The sequence below is a fragment of the Cetorhinus maximus genome, chromosome 13 (genome assembly GCF_964194155.1).
Source record: "Cetorhinus maximus chromosome 13, sCetMax3.hap1.1, whole genome shotgun sequence".
NCBI classification, from domain to species: Eukaryota; Metazoa; Chordata; class Chondrichthyes; order Lamniformes; family Cetorhinidae; genus Cetorhinus; species Cetorhinus maximus.
The window spans coordinates 38,215,663-38,231,371 of NC_135891.1; the positions used below are offsets into that span (position 1 = coordinate 38,215,663).

Consider the following 15,709-nt stretch of genomic DNA (forward strand, 5'->3'; position numbering starts at 1 on the left):
TAATATTAAAATATGTCAACATGAACATCTTGTTTCAATTAAAATTTATAACCCTTGTACTTTAATGGCACATTAGCACTGTAAGTAGCTTCAGTTACATTGGATGGTCCTGCACATATATATCATTCACCGCTTACAAGCAACGTTCAGACGTTGCTTGAGGAGAGAACATCTGGTTATTTGAGAGTGGTAGGAATCTGCAACTCACTGCCTAAAAGGGTGGTAGAGGCAGAAACCCTCATAACATTTAAGAAGTACTTGTTTGACTGACGCAGACTTGATGGGCTGAAGGGCCTTTTTCTGTGCTGTAGACCTCTATGACTCTATAAGATGGTTTCAAATAAAACATAACTAGACTAGAAGATTTCAGTTGAACAAAGTACTTATTATTCTTCACCGTACTGCATTTATACATTTACGAGTTTCATGCAGTGCCTTTTCAAAAGCATACTAAACACTATTCCCTACTGCTGTGCTTCTTAAAGCCATTCTACCCATCCCCTCCTTCCCACTCTATTTTTACTAATCTGATTTATTAAGTATTCTGGGATGTATTTCAATGCTAAGAGTGTTAGATAAATGTATGTCGTTTGCCTTGCTCTTATAAACTATTTCATTTACCCAAAGCTACCTGCAATGATTTGGAAAAATGTGAAAAAGATGCTGAAAGCTAATGCATTTCCTTTGTTAATCAACATTCAAACTCTTTTTAAACTTAATTTAATTTCAACAGGAATCCAAGAATAAGCAGTAAAAGTCTTCAATTGCTGAGAACAAAAACATTTACTGCTTGTCTCAAAATTCTCCTTTGGGTGTGTGGGGGGTGGGGATGGGACAGAAGAAAAATGTCAAATATCCAACATCAATTTACAATATACAATGTGAAGTAAAGCCAGACAAAAACTAAAACATGTTTCTGAAATCACGGCAATCTCCTCCTTCATCCAGCTGGAACCTGGTTCTATTCTTATCTAACTATCCCCTGCAATAGCTTCTCTTCCCACTCCTGCATCATTACTTCTGGTGTGCCTGTAAGATCTATCCTTGGCCATCTTCTATGATGCGTCTACTACATGCTGGTGAGACCGAAAAACCTCTTCAAATTCCATATGTATGCTGATGACACCCAGCTCTACCTTCCAACTCGACCTCCTTTGACCTCTCCACTGTCTCTGAATGGTCAGATTGCCTGCAGACGTCCAGTACCAGAGGAACAAAATTATACTCCCTTCCCAATGGGAAGGCCAAAGCCACTACCTTTGGGTCCTGCCATAAACTTCGTTCCGTGGCTACTTACTCCAGCCCTCTCCAGGCCAATGTCTGAGGCTGAACAAGATTGCTCGAAACCTGTGTGTCTTATTTGGCCCTGAGATGATCATTCAAACCCATATACACTCCATCACGAAGGCCAACTATTTCTAGTTCTAGAACGTCATCATCTACATTCCCACTTCAGTTCAATTAGTGCTGAAATCCTTATCATGAGACACTTCCAAGTTTTTTTTAATTCATTCATGCGATGTGGGCATTGCTGGCTAGGCCAACATTTAATGCCCATCCTTAATGGCCCTCGAGAAGGAAGTAGTGAGCTGCCTTCTAAAACCACTGCAGTCCATTTGGTGTAGGCACACCCACAGTGCTATTAGGGAGGGAGTTCCATGATTTTGACCCAGCGACAGTCAAGAAACGACTTCACGATATATTTCCAAGTCAGGAGGGTGAGGCACTTGGAGGGGAACTTCCAGGTGGTGGTGTTCCCATGTGTCTGCTGCCCTTGTCCTTCTAGATGGTCGCAGTCAGGGGTTTGGAAGGTGCTGTCTAAGGAGCCTTGGTGAGTTCCTGCAGTGCTTCTTGTAGATGGTACACCCTGCTGCCACTGTGCATTGGTGGTGGAGGGAGTGAATGATTGTGGATGGGGTGCCAATCAAGCGGGCTGCTTTGTCCTGGATGGTGTCAAGCTTCTTGGGTGTTGTTGGAGCTGCAGTCATCTAAGCAAGTGGAGAGTATTCCATCACAATCCTGACTAGTGCTTTGTAGATATGGGCAAGCTTTGAGGAATTAGGAGGTGAGTTATTTGCCACAGGATTCCTAGCCTCTGACCTACTCTTGTAGCCACAATATTTATATGGCTATTTTAGTTCAGTTTTTGGTCAATGGTAACCCCCATGATGTTGATTGTGGAGGATTCAGTGATGGTAATGCCATTGAATGTCATGGGGCAATGGTTAGATTCTCTCTTGTTGGAAATGGTCATTACCTGACACTTTTGTGGTGCGAATGCAACTTGCCACTTTTCAGCCCAAGCCTGGATATTGTCTAGGTCTTGCTGCATTTGGACATGGACTGCTTCAGTATCTGAGGATTTGTGAATAGTGCTGAACATTGTGCAATCATCAGCAACATCCCCACTTCTGACCTCATGATGGATGGAAGGTCATTGATGAAATAGCTGAAGATGGTTGGGCCTAGGACACTAGCCTGAGGAACTCTGCCGCAATGATGTCCTGGAACTGAGATGGTTGACCTCTAACAACCACAACCATCTTCCTTTGTGTTGGGTATGACTCCAACCAGTGGAGAGTTTCCCCCCGATTCTAATTGACTCAAGTTTTGCCAGGGCTCCTTGATGCCACACTCGGTCAAATGCTGCCTTGATGTCAAGGACAGTCACGCTCACCTCACCTCGGTAGTTCAGCTCTTCTCTTCATGTTTGAACCAATGAGGTGTAATGAGGTCAGGAGCTGAATAATCCTGGTGGAATGCAAAGTGAGCATCAGTGAGCAGGTTATTTCTAAGCAAGTGTGGCTTGATAGCATTGTTGATGATCCATTCCATCACTTCACTATGATTGAGAGTAGTTGATGGGGTGGTAACTGGTCAGGTGGGATTCGTCCTGCTTTTGGTGTACGGGACATACCTGGACAATTTTCCACATTGCTGGGCAGACAACAGTGTTGTAGCTGTACTGGAACAACTTGGCTAGGTACGCGGCGAATTCTGGAGCACAAGGCTTCAGTACTATTGCTGAAATATTGCCAGGGCCCATAGCCTTTGCAGTGACCAGTGCCTTCAGCCATTTCTTAATATCACGTGGAGTGAATCGAATTGGCCGAAGACTGACCATAAGGCGTAGGAGCAGAATTAGACCATTCGGCCCATCAAGTCTGCTCCACCATTCAATGAGATCAGGGCTGATCTGATAATCCTTAACTCCACTTTCCTGCCTTTTCCCCATAACCCTTGATTCCCATACTGATTAAAAATCTGTAGATCTCAGCCTGTAATATACTTAACGACTCAGCCTCTACAGCTCTCTGCGGTAAAGAATTCCACAGATTGACTAGCCTCAGGGAAGAAATTCCTCCTCGTCTCTGTTTTAAGTGGGCGCCCCCTTACTCTGAGATTATGTCCTCTGATCCTAGACTCTCCCACAAGGGGAAACAACCTCTCAGCATCTACCCTGTCAAGCCCCCTGAGAATCTTATATGTTTCATTAAGGTCACCTCTCATTTTTCTAAACTCCAATAAGTACAGGCCCAACCTACTCAACCTCTCCTCATAAGAAAATCCCTCCATCCCCAGGATCAACATAGTGAACCTTCTCTGGACTGCCTCCGATGCCAGTATATTTTTCCTTAGATAAGGGGACCAAAATTGTTCACAGTATTCTAGGTGTGGTCTAACTAGTGCATTGTACAGTTTTAGCAAGACTTCCTATTTTTATACTCCATTCCCTTTAAAATAAAGGCCAACATTCCATTTGCTCTCCCTATTACCTGCTGAACTTGTATGCTAGCTTTTTGGGATTCATACATGTGGACCCCCAAATCTCTCTATGCTGCAGCTTTCTACAGTCTTTCTCCATTTAAGCAATGTTCAGCTCCTCTGTTCTTCCTGCCAAAGTGCATAACCTCACACTTTCCCACATATAACATCTGTGATTCTTGGGACCACTGAAGGAAGCCGAGATGGATCATCCACTCGGCCTTTTGTCTGAAGATTGTTGCAAACGCTTCAGCCTTATCTTTTGCACTGATGGGGATATTTGTGGGGTCTCCTCCTCCAGTGAGTCGTTTAATTGTCCACTACCATTCACGACTGGGTGTGGCAGGACCATAGAGCTTAGGTCTGATCCGCTGGTTGTGGGATTGCTTAGGTCTGTCTATTGCATGCTGCCTAAGCTGTTTGGCAGGCAAGTAGTCCTGAGTTGTAGCTTCACCAGGTTGACACCTCATTTTTAGGTTTTCCTGGTACTGCTCCTGGCATGCCCTCGTGCACTTTGCATTGAACCAGGGTTGATCCCCTGGCTTGATGGTAATGGTAGAGTGGGGGATATGCTGGGCCATGAGGTTACAGATTGTGGTCGAGTACAATTCTGCTGTTGCTGATGGCCCACAGCACCTCGTGGATGCCCAGTCGAGTTGCTAGATCTGTTCGAAATCTACCAACTTAGCACGGTTGTAGTGCCATACAACACATTGTAGGGTATCCTCAATGTGAAGACGGGACTTCATCTCCACAAGGACTGTGTGGTGGTCACTCCTACCGATGCTGTCATTGTACAGACGCATCTGCGGCAGGCCGATTTGTTAGGATGAGGTCAAATATGTTCTTGCCTCTTGTTGGTTACCTCTCCACCTGCCACAGACCCAGTCTAGCAGCTATGTCCACTCTTCTTGATGGACATTGAAGTCCCCCACCCAGATTACATTCTGCACCCTTACCACCCTCCGTGCTTCCTCCAAGTGGTGTTCAACATGGAGGAGTACTGAATCATCAGGTGAGGGGGTGCGGTATATGGTGATCAACAGGAGGTTTCCTTGCAAACGTTTGACCTGATGCCATGAGACTTCATGGGGTCCAGAGTCGATGTTGAGAACTCCCAGGGCAACTCCGTCCAGACTGTATACCACTGTGCCACCACCTCTAGTGATGGTGATGGTGGTATCTGTAAGGTATGATTCCGTGAAAATGACTATGTCAGGCTGTTGCTTGACTAGTCTGTGAAACAGCCCTCCCCATTTTGGCACAAGCCCCCAGATGTTTCAAAGAAGGACTTTGTAGGGTCAACAGGGCAGATTTTGCTGTTGTTTCCAGTGCCTAGTTCAATGCCAAGTGGTCAGTCCGGTTTCATTCCTTATAGACTTCGTAGCAGTTTGATACAACTGACTGGCTTGCTAGGCCATTTCAGACAGCAGTTAAGAGTCAACCACATTGCTGTGGGTCTGGAGTCACATGTGGGCCAGACCAGGTAAGGACAGCAGATTTCCTTCCCTAAAGGGCATTCACAAACCAGATGGGTTTTTACGACAATCGACATTGGCTTCATGGTCATCATTAGACTTTTAATTCCATATTTTTAATGAATCCACCATCTGCTGTGGTGGGATTTGAACCTGGGTCCCCAGAGCATTGTCTCTGGATTACTAGTCCAGTGACAATATCACTACACCACCACCTCCCCAAGAGTCACATTAAAATATGATGGATTAGACAGGTTAACAAATGAAAATGTAAACTATGGGTGTTTCATGATATTCTGCTTTATAAGGACAGTGGATTTGCCTCATCTACCAATCCCTTCTCAATAAGTAAAAAGGTCCTGAGCCAATACCCTCTTCAACCTAGTAATTAGAAAAGTGTTTTAAAAAGGATCATCTTTTTAAAACATTTTTTGCCATTGACAAACTATACCTGTGTTTAGTGCCACTTTTAACAAGATCTTCTACATCCAGAATGGACTGTGTAAATTCTTTTTCAGTGCTCTTTTCTGAAATAACAAATGAAGTCCAAGAAATCCATCAGTGAGATGCGCACAACAATATTACTACAATTTAACAAACGGTAGGTGAACGGCTACTAATAGAAGTCTTTATTTCTTGAGATAAATCAAATTTTGTGGAAATATGTTCCCTTTGAATACACAGATATTGAAGTACAAAATGTGATAGTGTAAAGTGTAGAGGCATTATTTAATTATAGAGATTCCAGCTCACCTGTACTAATGAGTGGAACAACATAAACCAGATACATATGAAAAAAAGTGGCACTTCATTTTATATCACTTAACTGTTGACTATGTTTTGATAATCTAGTTTACAAATTGAGATGTCTAAGTATATTTTAATATAATATTCAGTCCATTGGCTGATATATTGTATTCAGCATTTGACCTGTTCAACAGAATATTTTCTACCGAACGTTATTATTTCGGCATATTTTTTTCAATTCGTCAATTAGACCCAAGCAACTAAGCATGGACGTTTTCAAATCTAAGTAAAAATACATTTTTTTTTTACAATACAACTAACAAATTCAATAAAGCTTTCTTTGCCATGTATTTCTTCATTTTAATGCTCAATTTTATATCAAGGGAGGGGCTGGAATATCAAGGGGGGAAAATTATGCTACAGTCATAAAGAGCTTTGGTCAGACCCTAACTAGAGCAGTGTATTCTGTTTAGGACATTGCAGTTCAGAAGAATATATTAGCCTTGGAGGGCATACGGTGCAGATTGACCAGGAAGCCAAGGTTTAAAAGTGTTAAATTGTGGACTGGCTGCATAAACTTGGTTTGTATTCTCTTGAGATTAGATGGTTGAGGAATAATCTGATTGAAATATTTAAAATGATAAAGGGATTTGACAGGATAAATAAGGATAAACGATCTCCACTGCAAGGGAATCCAGCACCAGGGCCATCTTACAATTAGACAAATAATACTTAGGACTAAAATGAGGAAGTACTTTCTCCACACAAAGAGCAGTGAAAAATCTTGATGTTCGGTCAATAGAAATTTTATCTGAGATCAATAGATTTTCATTAGGCAAAGGCAACAAGGGATTATGAAGCAAAGGCAAATAAATGGATTTGAGGTGCAGACCAGCTACGATCTACCTATATAGCAACAATGACTTAAGGGACCTGCTCCTGTTCCTATTTTCCCCCTCGAGTATTTTCATATTGATAAGGATGATTTGGAGCCAGCAACAATCCCATAAGTTTCATGAAATTCTTAAAGGAAAAGTATAGGGATCATAAATTAAAGGATGAGTGTTTTTAGAAGTGTAGATACTCAATATCATAAAGGGGGAACTATAGTTAAGGTCTGATGTTTGTCATGCCCCTAAGGCATGAAAGAGATCACTGTTTAAATCAAACCTTACTTTTTTGCTATTTAAAAAGTAGACTTTGTTGAAACACAAGATGGCTGCTACGTCACGATTCACAAGTTGGCGACAGTTTCTGGAAATTTCCAACAGCAGTTACAGGACAAAAGCTCAACCCACACCTCTCATTTTGAGGATGCATTACAATCAACGAAACCAGGGACCAGCAGACAATTTGTCTCTCCAGCCTGGTTCAATAACAAAGGGAGAGTCATCAAAACTTGTTATGCCTGTAGAGGTAGCCACCATCTAAGGTGAACAACTGGATTTTCACCAGAGGAATAAAAATTGCTCGTTGGCCGGCAACTGACTCATTAATGGACAACATCACATGACCTAAGCTTCCGACCTTTAGAAAGTTAACATTTCATTTCTAAATTCACAAAAGTCTGCTATTTAACCTCCGGTCTGCAAGCACCACAGCAGGACTCCAGGCTGACCAACAGCCTGCATTAAGTCTAAGCCTCCTCGAAGCCTGTTTCTCTGGAAGACTCCGACCATTGAGTGCTAAACAGACCAAGACTCTGTATACCAACCTCATCTCGCTGCATCACCATCAGCTTTAAAGGAATTCTGCAACTCCTGCTTCAGCTAGCTGAACTCGCCAGATCCATAACCCCTCCGTGAAGGAACCCTCCATGGACTCTGGCAATCACATGAACTGGTATCCATACAAGTGGACTTTTTTTTCTTTTAATTCTGATTCATAGTTGTAAAAACTCCTCTTATTGTGTACTTGTGTGTATATGAAATTGTGACTCCCCCCACCTCCCCCTCCACGGGGTTGAATGTGTGAATAAATTATGCTTATAATTTAACCCTAAAGAGAGTTTGCTGCAAGTCACTTTATGCACCTCAAGTCCAGTAACCTGCAGGGCTACAGACCAAATGCTGGAAAGTGGGATTAGGCTGGGTGGCTCAATTTGTGACCGGCCCAGGTCTTTCTGTGCCATAAACTTTCTATGATTCTAAAATTGGCGTCACAAACAAGGTTTGGGAAACACTCCACAGCCTATTTCAAAAATTAAAAAACCTCTGCTTACAGACAGATGGCGAGAAAATAAAGGAGTTCTGGTTTGCCTTTCTCCCCTGTCCATAACAAGTTAATAAAATCAATATTAAGACCAGAGGTTTACAGAACATTTAACAGAAAGGTGCAGTGCTGTTCCAAGAATTTCAAGAGAAAGACCAAAGACAATGAGGCCAGAATGCAGTGAAATAGTTGTAAAGTGGCAAGTGACAGAAGGATTGTGGTCACCCCTGTAGATGGAAGGTAGGTGTTCAGCAAAATGGTCATCTCATATGTATTTGCTCTCATAAATGTGCAGCAGAATATACAGTATAGTAACTGGAGAATATAAATTGTTCTCTCACCCAGGAGTAGTTGGGGTTCTGGACAGTAGTGTGGAAGGAAGTTAATGGGCAATTGTAGTATCTCCGGCACTTGCATAAGAATTTGCCAAGAAATGAAGAGCAGGTTGTTGGGGAGATTGAAGACTGAATCAGGGTATCACTGCTGGATCAGTGCCTTTGGAAAGTAGAGGAGATGATGTGTAAAATGGTGGAATTACATCAGAGATGTTGCAAATGAGATTATCTGTCAAATATTAACACTGGTAGGGTATAAGGTGAAGGCAAAGGGGGCCCTATCATAGTAGTTGGGAGGGACAGTAGGGAGGGGTAAAAAAAGGGATGGGCTGAGAGCAAGGTCATGGGAAATGAGACAGACAGGGTTGTGGATTCTATCACAGTTGAAGGGAATTCTAGGTCTGAGAATAAAAGGAGACTATTTCAAAAGCTTGTATGCTTTTTCCCCTCCGAGGCTTCCTGGTTGTTAAAGCTTGCTGTGTTTCATTACATTTTTAATTCTTGAGCTGCATTTTACATGTAAATTAAGGAAAAAAGATTTGAGTTGGTTTTCCCACAAAATTACATTTGTTAAATCAGTGTCATGGAAAATGCTGCTGACATTTTGCATTTAATTATCAGCTGCATCCATCATGCAGCAGAGATGCTGTCTGTCTGAAAATTTCCTGCTAAATATTAAGTCAAGACTTATTCTGATTTTTAAAAAACTGAAAAGGGTAGAAAAGACCAAGTTTAAGGTGGTGAAAATAAATATCTCCTGCTTCTGTCATAGTGGAATGATTACCAAAATAATATTATGGTATGAACTCTTTGGAAAAGGAAACTAATTAAAAAAGAACCTCACTAATAGCCTGCCTGTGGCAATTTTCAAATTCAACTGTAGAAACAGCAAGGCATCAAATTTTAGGTGACCAGAACTGGCAGGGTCACATCCAGATTGAATTAATGATGAAAATCTATAGTTTAATCTACCCCTAGCAAAGGGCAGACCATAACTTATCACTGGAAGCCATCTATATATATATTTAATCGTCTTACAGCCTGCTTTGTTGTTATGGACAAAGCTTCAAGTTCATTTATCCTGCTAGTTTTAAAGAAAAACAAAGATAATTTGGCATGAAAGGTTTTTTGCCATACGTTAGATTATAATGTTTCATCAACAACTCCCACTTCTGTATTACTCCTCACATAGAGCAGGTAAAGATCTCTCAAAGCAGCCTACAAGGAAGAAATAAGACAGTGATCACTGAGAGGAAAGGAAGAAGGAAATATGTAAATATCAGAGGTGGAAAAATACAAAGATAAGGGGCTGAAATTTCCTGGTTGGATCACGAGCCCAACGTTGGCCAGCTTTCAGTGGACATGGCAAGACGTCATTCGTGATCTTCCCAGAGATTGACAATTGGGAAGCCACCTCCAGGAGTCCAATTAAGGATGGCGGGAGGACCAAGGAGGTTGGAAATGCAATAAGATGGCCACAGCGATATTCGGCTGGCAGTGGTTGGAAGAGGCTGGCTCTGCTTTGGCAGTTAGGAGACCATGAGGGGGCTTCAAAATGGAGGTGAGTTCTGCAGCATTGGGAAAAATTAAAAATTCTTCCTGACTATAGCTGTCAGGCCATCATTGTGGAAGGGCAATCCATTAATGGGCCTAACTGACTACCCACCGCTGCCAGGCAGGTAGCCCCTGCTGTGTTAACCCCGTCACCGGCAAGATTGCTGGGAGCGGGGAACGTGCGGGTAGCTGACCTGGTTTGCAACTTTGCCCTCAGTCCGGCCTCCTAACCCACCTCCCCCAGGAGCAGCAAAATTCAGCCCAAGGAATCTAAAAGCAGTAAAGGAATTAGCAATGCAGAGGGCTGGAGGAAGGATAGTCCAGAGGGCAGGAGCACAGTAGCTGAATGAGCAGTGACAGATGGAATGGGGAACAGGGGTAACCTCGTGCATGAGCAGAAAATGAAGGAGGCCACAGAAGGATTTGAAAGGGAGGAGGCTAATTGATTGTGACATAGGGAGCTGTGGAGATTTGCAAGCACAGGGACAATGAGTACAGGAGAGGACATGAAGATGCATTGTAACTTATGGGCTGTGGAGATGAGTAAGCAAGTGATAAAGAAATTGAGCTCCTGGATGATAATAGCATGGGTTTCTGTTTCAGCATCTAGGTCACTGGAGCAAGATGAGGCAAAGGTGGAATATTATGGAGTTGGGAGAATGCGATCCTGTAACAGAATCAATACAGTATAGGAAATGAAGCTCAGCTCAAAGCTGAACAGCAGCTGAGATTGCTGCTCCAGAGGTAGCAATTGAGGTAGCAATTGAGTGTTAAACCAAATACAAGTGCTTTTTATGACAGAGAATGCATAATCTCAATATTAGAATTCATGTATTCAACACTTACCCTCCACATTGTTATAGAAATGGCAAGTGCGGGTGGATATTTTTGCTCGACACATGTGGACCTGAAGGAAAAATCAAGTCTCAAGTTAATATATCCTGCGCACAAAAATACTGTCTGATCATTTACTTGAGCTATGGGAATTAGCATTTGAAAATTCCATTAAATTTCCATGAATGTGGTCTCCCTAACCCAGGGTTCTAAGCTGTGCTGGTTAAAAGCAGCTAAATTAGCACACAGCAGGATACAAATTGGTGAACTTCTTGATCAGAATAGATCAAATATTCACTGAACCATCAGGGGATACATAAGGCATGCCTTTTAATGTATCACCTATTTTAAATAGAACAGGAATGGGGAACCCATTAGATAAATCTAACTGCTAGAATCCTCACTGGGGAACTTGAACTTGAATCCCAGTTCTGGCTGATACTCACTCCTAGCTTTTCTCTGCAGAAGCACTAGTGAATTAATTCTGAAATTAGGAAAATGGCAGGCAGAATGAAAGAATCATTACAAATCTGATTCTCCTTGAAAGCCTCAAAGTACAACAATGCTTTGCAGAACAGATTTTTCTGAAATTGAATTTGCTTAAAAAGACATCCCTACTGGCAACAAAAGGTTAAAAAGTCTGCATCTGTGGGATTCAGCAGCACAGGAAATTAGCACACAATTTTATCATTTTTGAATTCATCCTGAATTAATGTCTTCTCTCGCTGGCTTAAGAGACCTGCATGAAATGAGTTTGCTGGATCTTAGTGGGCACAGCTGCACAAAGCAAAATTATTCTTGAACTGAAAATCTTACGAAGAAATTTTAAGTGGGCAGTGTGGTAAACAAATGTTGAACTCTGCAGGAAGGAATGCTCTTATCAAATAGGGGTTCCATTGTACCTCAAACACCGATATTGCACACTTTGATAAAGACAAACAATAATTTAAATTTTAGTTTATAATAACTTACATATTTAACAATTCATGACGACCAGAGTTAGCTATAAGAAGTGGTGGTGTGGTATGATACAGTTCACTCGTGGAGTCCGAGTTGCTGTGGCAACATGCACTTTTACATGCATTTGTAGTCTGAAGCTATGGATAGTGATGGTAGAGGCTCCAACTTACTTTCTATCACAAGGAGATCACAAGGACCAGGAATCTCTCCTACTCTTGCTGCCTGCCAATAGTACATGTTAGAAGGATTTGCAGGTTGATATTCAACCAGTTTGGCCGTGTTATGAACACAGCTTCCTTGGCCATCAAATCCAGGGGTGGAACTCAAACCCTGAGCTTCTGGCTCAGAGGCAGGATGCTGTGCCACTAGACCTCTATAAGTACAAGGTTGCCAATAAAGAAACACAGCAAGGAAATGTAGTCAGTTTCATAGATATCTGCAGAGGCAATTTAAGCAACCCAACATAAACAGCTACACTACAAACAACACTTCCAGAGAACAAACACTGATCCTCAAATCCTAATGAAATTTTGTCCAATTTTTACAACAATGATATGCAAAACTCAAAATACAATATTTTATGCATGATGTTACAAATCTACAATCGATAGGAACGTTATTCCTCTAATTTATGGTCCCTGCATTTTTCCAACAAGAATAAAGCTTATGGCAAAGTTGCCTTTTCAATTAGTTAGTTGGCTTCAAAGAAAGATATCCAGTCAACATGCACTAGACAGAAAATGATTGATACTTCATGTAATCGCTTATCAATTTTGCATTCTAGTAATTGTTGGTAACCAGCAATTATTTCTGATTCACATCAACACATTTAATAAATTAATTTATTCCAATTTTCTTAAATAGTACTTCAAAATTATTTCACTTTCTTTCTCATCTCTTATATTTTTATAGTGTCCCAAGATAATATCACAAATCAGTTGGGTTCTCTTCACGATTTGGAGGATAAAAGCAGGCAAACAACAAAAATGCAACTAGAGAAAGTGACCCAAGAAAAATAATTTGAATACAATTCAGAAACATTTTTACCTTTACATGATTGCTTTCCTGTTTCATTACTTCAGGATGGATGCACAGCTGTTCTCTTGACCCAAGAACACACACCTTTGGTCTACATAGGTAATGGGAGTGAAAGAAGTAGTTACAATGCAGTGATTTTGACATTAATTCGAACTACTGAATCTGTATTTTCCATCACATAGTATATGCAAACATTCAGAAACTATAATTTTGAATACAATAAACTTGAATATAAACATATATAAAAACAAAAAGCTAAAAGCTACTGCGGATGCTGGAAATCCAAAACAAAAACAGAATTACCTGGAAAAACTCAGCAGGTCTGACAGCATCGGTGGAGAAGAAATCAGTTAACGTTTCGAGCCTTCACGGCCCTTTGGCAGAACTGAAGCATAGTTAGGAGAGAGGAGAAATATAAGCTGGTTTAAGGTGGGGGGCGGGGGGAGAGAGAAGTTGAGGGTGTGGTGATTGTGGAGATAAGCAAGCAGTGATAGGAGCAGATAATCAAAAGATGTCACAGACAAAAGGATCAAAGAGGTGTTGAAGGTGGTGATCTGTGAAAGCGGGTTTTAGTAAACACCTTGTCAAACACTGCAGAGCATGAATTTACAGTTCCACAAGGTGAAGTAACACAGATTCAATTGCTCAACAGTGCCAGATGATACCCAACATAATCTTAGCCCATCACACAAATTGTAACATGAAAATCAACCCAAAGAAACAGCCATTTAAAGCTAATTTGTAGCATCAACTGCAATCTCTTCAACTGTGTATGTGCCAAGGACCCCATTTACTTCAAGAGAAAACAAGGGATGTAAAATCATTTTTATTCTTAAACTGTCACATGTAGAATAATTTACAATAACTTCCTGCAGTAGAAATTATTCTACAACATAATCCGAACCAGTTCACATTGGTCCTTTGTTACATGTAGCTGGTCAAACCAGAGGTTCAGAACATCAGATCACTGAAATTTTCAGTTCCAGAGAACTCTCAGTTAGTTTTCAATAAAGGAAATACAAACATGTAATGCAGGGAATTCTGAAAAGGCAAGCTTTTGAAAGCTCACAATCATAGGGCAGAATTTTTGGAGGTGGGTGGGAACGGAAATTCACGCTACAGCCCAGCATGCCGGCACCATCTCCACCCCAGGCCATTTTCCTGGAGGAATTTTCCAGTTGGCCTGCAGTCCAACCCCGGCCTTTCCTGTTGACCCTCAAGCTTAGAGAGCCCGCACACCATCTTTAATTGGACAATGAGCCCATCCTCTGGCCACTAATTTGCCAAATCAGAGAAAATTACTGCTTCGTGACTGTTTCTCTCACAATGCTGGGTCAAGACCCAACGACAGGGTCAAATGGGGGTCCTGACCCAAAACCTGACCCATAAATCTCTGTAGCGCAGGTAAAGGTGCTAAATTTTTTAAAAATCAACATAATTGCCAATTAAGTAACAGCCACTATTAACAGTGTTAAGATTGTTTACACTGAAGTATGTTGCCAAAAACTAGCTAGTAATAGTTCACTATCTTAGTGCCCATTAAACCTGTCACTGAAGTTCAAAAAAAAGGTTAACGGAGCTGCTCCAAAATAAATATCTCACCTGTATGCTGTGCTTCTTAGCTCATTAATAACTTGAGTGAGTTGTGAATGTGTCCTTGAGGCATAAATGATCTTTGGGATATCACTGTAACTTGCTGAGTAGAGAAATTCAGATAATATTAACACATCATCGAAAAGGTAAAAGTGAGACACTGAGACATGTAAAATGCAAAATTGGATTCAGGTTTAAACACTAGTAAAGCAATAACTATGTAACTTTCTAAACATATCAGGACAGTATTGGCAACATGTGGCAGCCAGATCAATCAGGTATTTTGTCCTGTCTTCCTATTAACGAAATCACTGTATGAGCATGTTCATTGGACAGCACAAGAATGGTTTTCAGATTTGCAATGAAGACACAAAGGAGCTGTCAACTGAAATTCTAATATAGATATTAAGGACTGAGAAATTCCGTTGGAGTGATTATACAAACATACGAATTAGAAGCAGGAATAGGCCACACGGCCCTTCAAGCATGCTTCGCCATTCAATAAGATCATGGCTGATCTGATTTTAACCTCAACTTCACATTCCTGCCTACCCCTGATAACCTTTCACCCTTGCTCATGAAGAATCTATCTACCTCTGCCTTAAAAGATATTCAAGGATTCTGCCTCAACCACCTTTTGAGGAAAAGAATTCCAAAGTCTCACAAACCTCAGAAAAAAAATTCTCCTCATCTCTGTCCTAAATGGGCAAACCCTTATTTTGAAACAGCGACTCCTAGTTCCAGATTCTCCCACAACCTTTCCACATCCACCCTGTCAAGACCCCTCAGGATCTCATATGTTTCAATCAAGTCACCTCTTACTCTTCTAAACTCCAGTGGATACAAGCCTAACCTGGCCAGCCTTTCCTCATAAGGCAACCTGCCCATTCCAGGTATTAATCCAGTAAATCTTCTCTGAACTGCTTCCAATGCATTTACATCTTTCCTTAAATAAGGGGACCAATACTGTACACAGTATTCTAGATGTGGTCTCACATAAGGACCCACTTACTTAACTTAAATGCTTGGTTTTGCATAGCATCAATGTCACTTAAATGGTGGAAGCATATAATAACTAAAGCTGTGTTAAAGTGGGGAAAATTATAACAGTAAGATAAAAGCAAAAAACTGCGGATGCTGGAAATCCAAAACAAAAACAAAAATACCTGGAAAAACTCAGCAGGTCTGACAGCA

The 15,709-nt window shown here is 41.2% G+C and overlaps 1 protein-coding gene across 3 annotated transcripts in view; it reads right to left on the reverse strand.

Annotated features, from left to right (window-relative positions):
- Positions 1-15,709, reverse strand: part of rtel1 (regulator of telomere elongation helicase 1) — a 132,203-nt gene that overhangs the window by 96,304 nt on the left and 20,190 nt on the right. For 2 of the 3 annotated variants that reach the window (XM_078555291.1, XM_078555292.1), the window contains 4 exons: positions 14,525-14,618; positions 12,932-13,013; positions 10,937-10,997; positions 5,695-5,770 (listed from right to left, as the gene is read on the reverse strand). In XM_078555291.1, coding sequence (XP_078411417.1) covers positions 5,695-5,770; positions 10,937-10,997; positions 12,932-13,013; positions 14,525-14,618 — 313 coding nt within the window. Of the gene's footprint in view, positions 1-5,694; positions 5,771-10,936; positions 10,998-12,931; positions 13,014-14,524; positions 14,619-15,709 lie in introns of those variants that run through there. The other variant, XM_078555293.1, reaches the window with a different exon arrangement.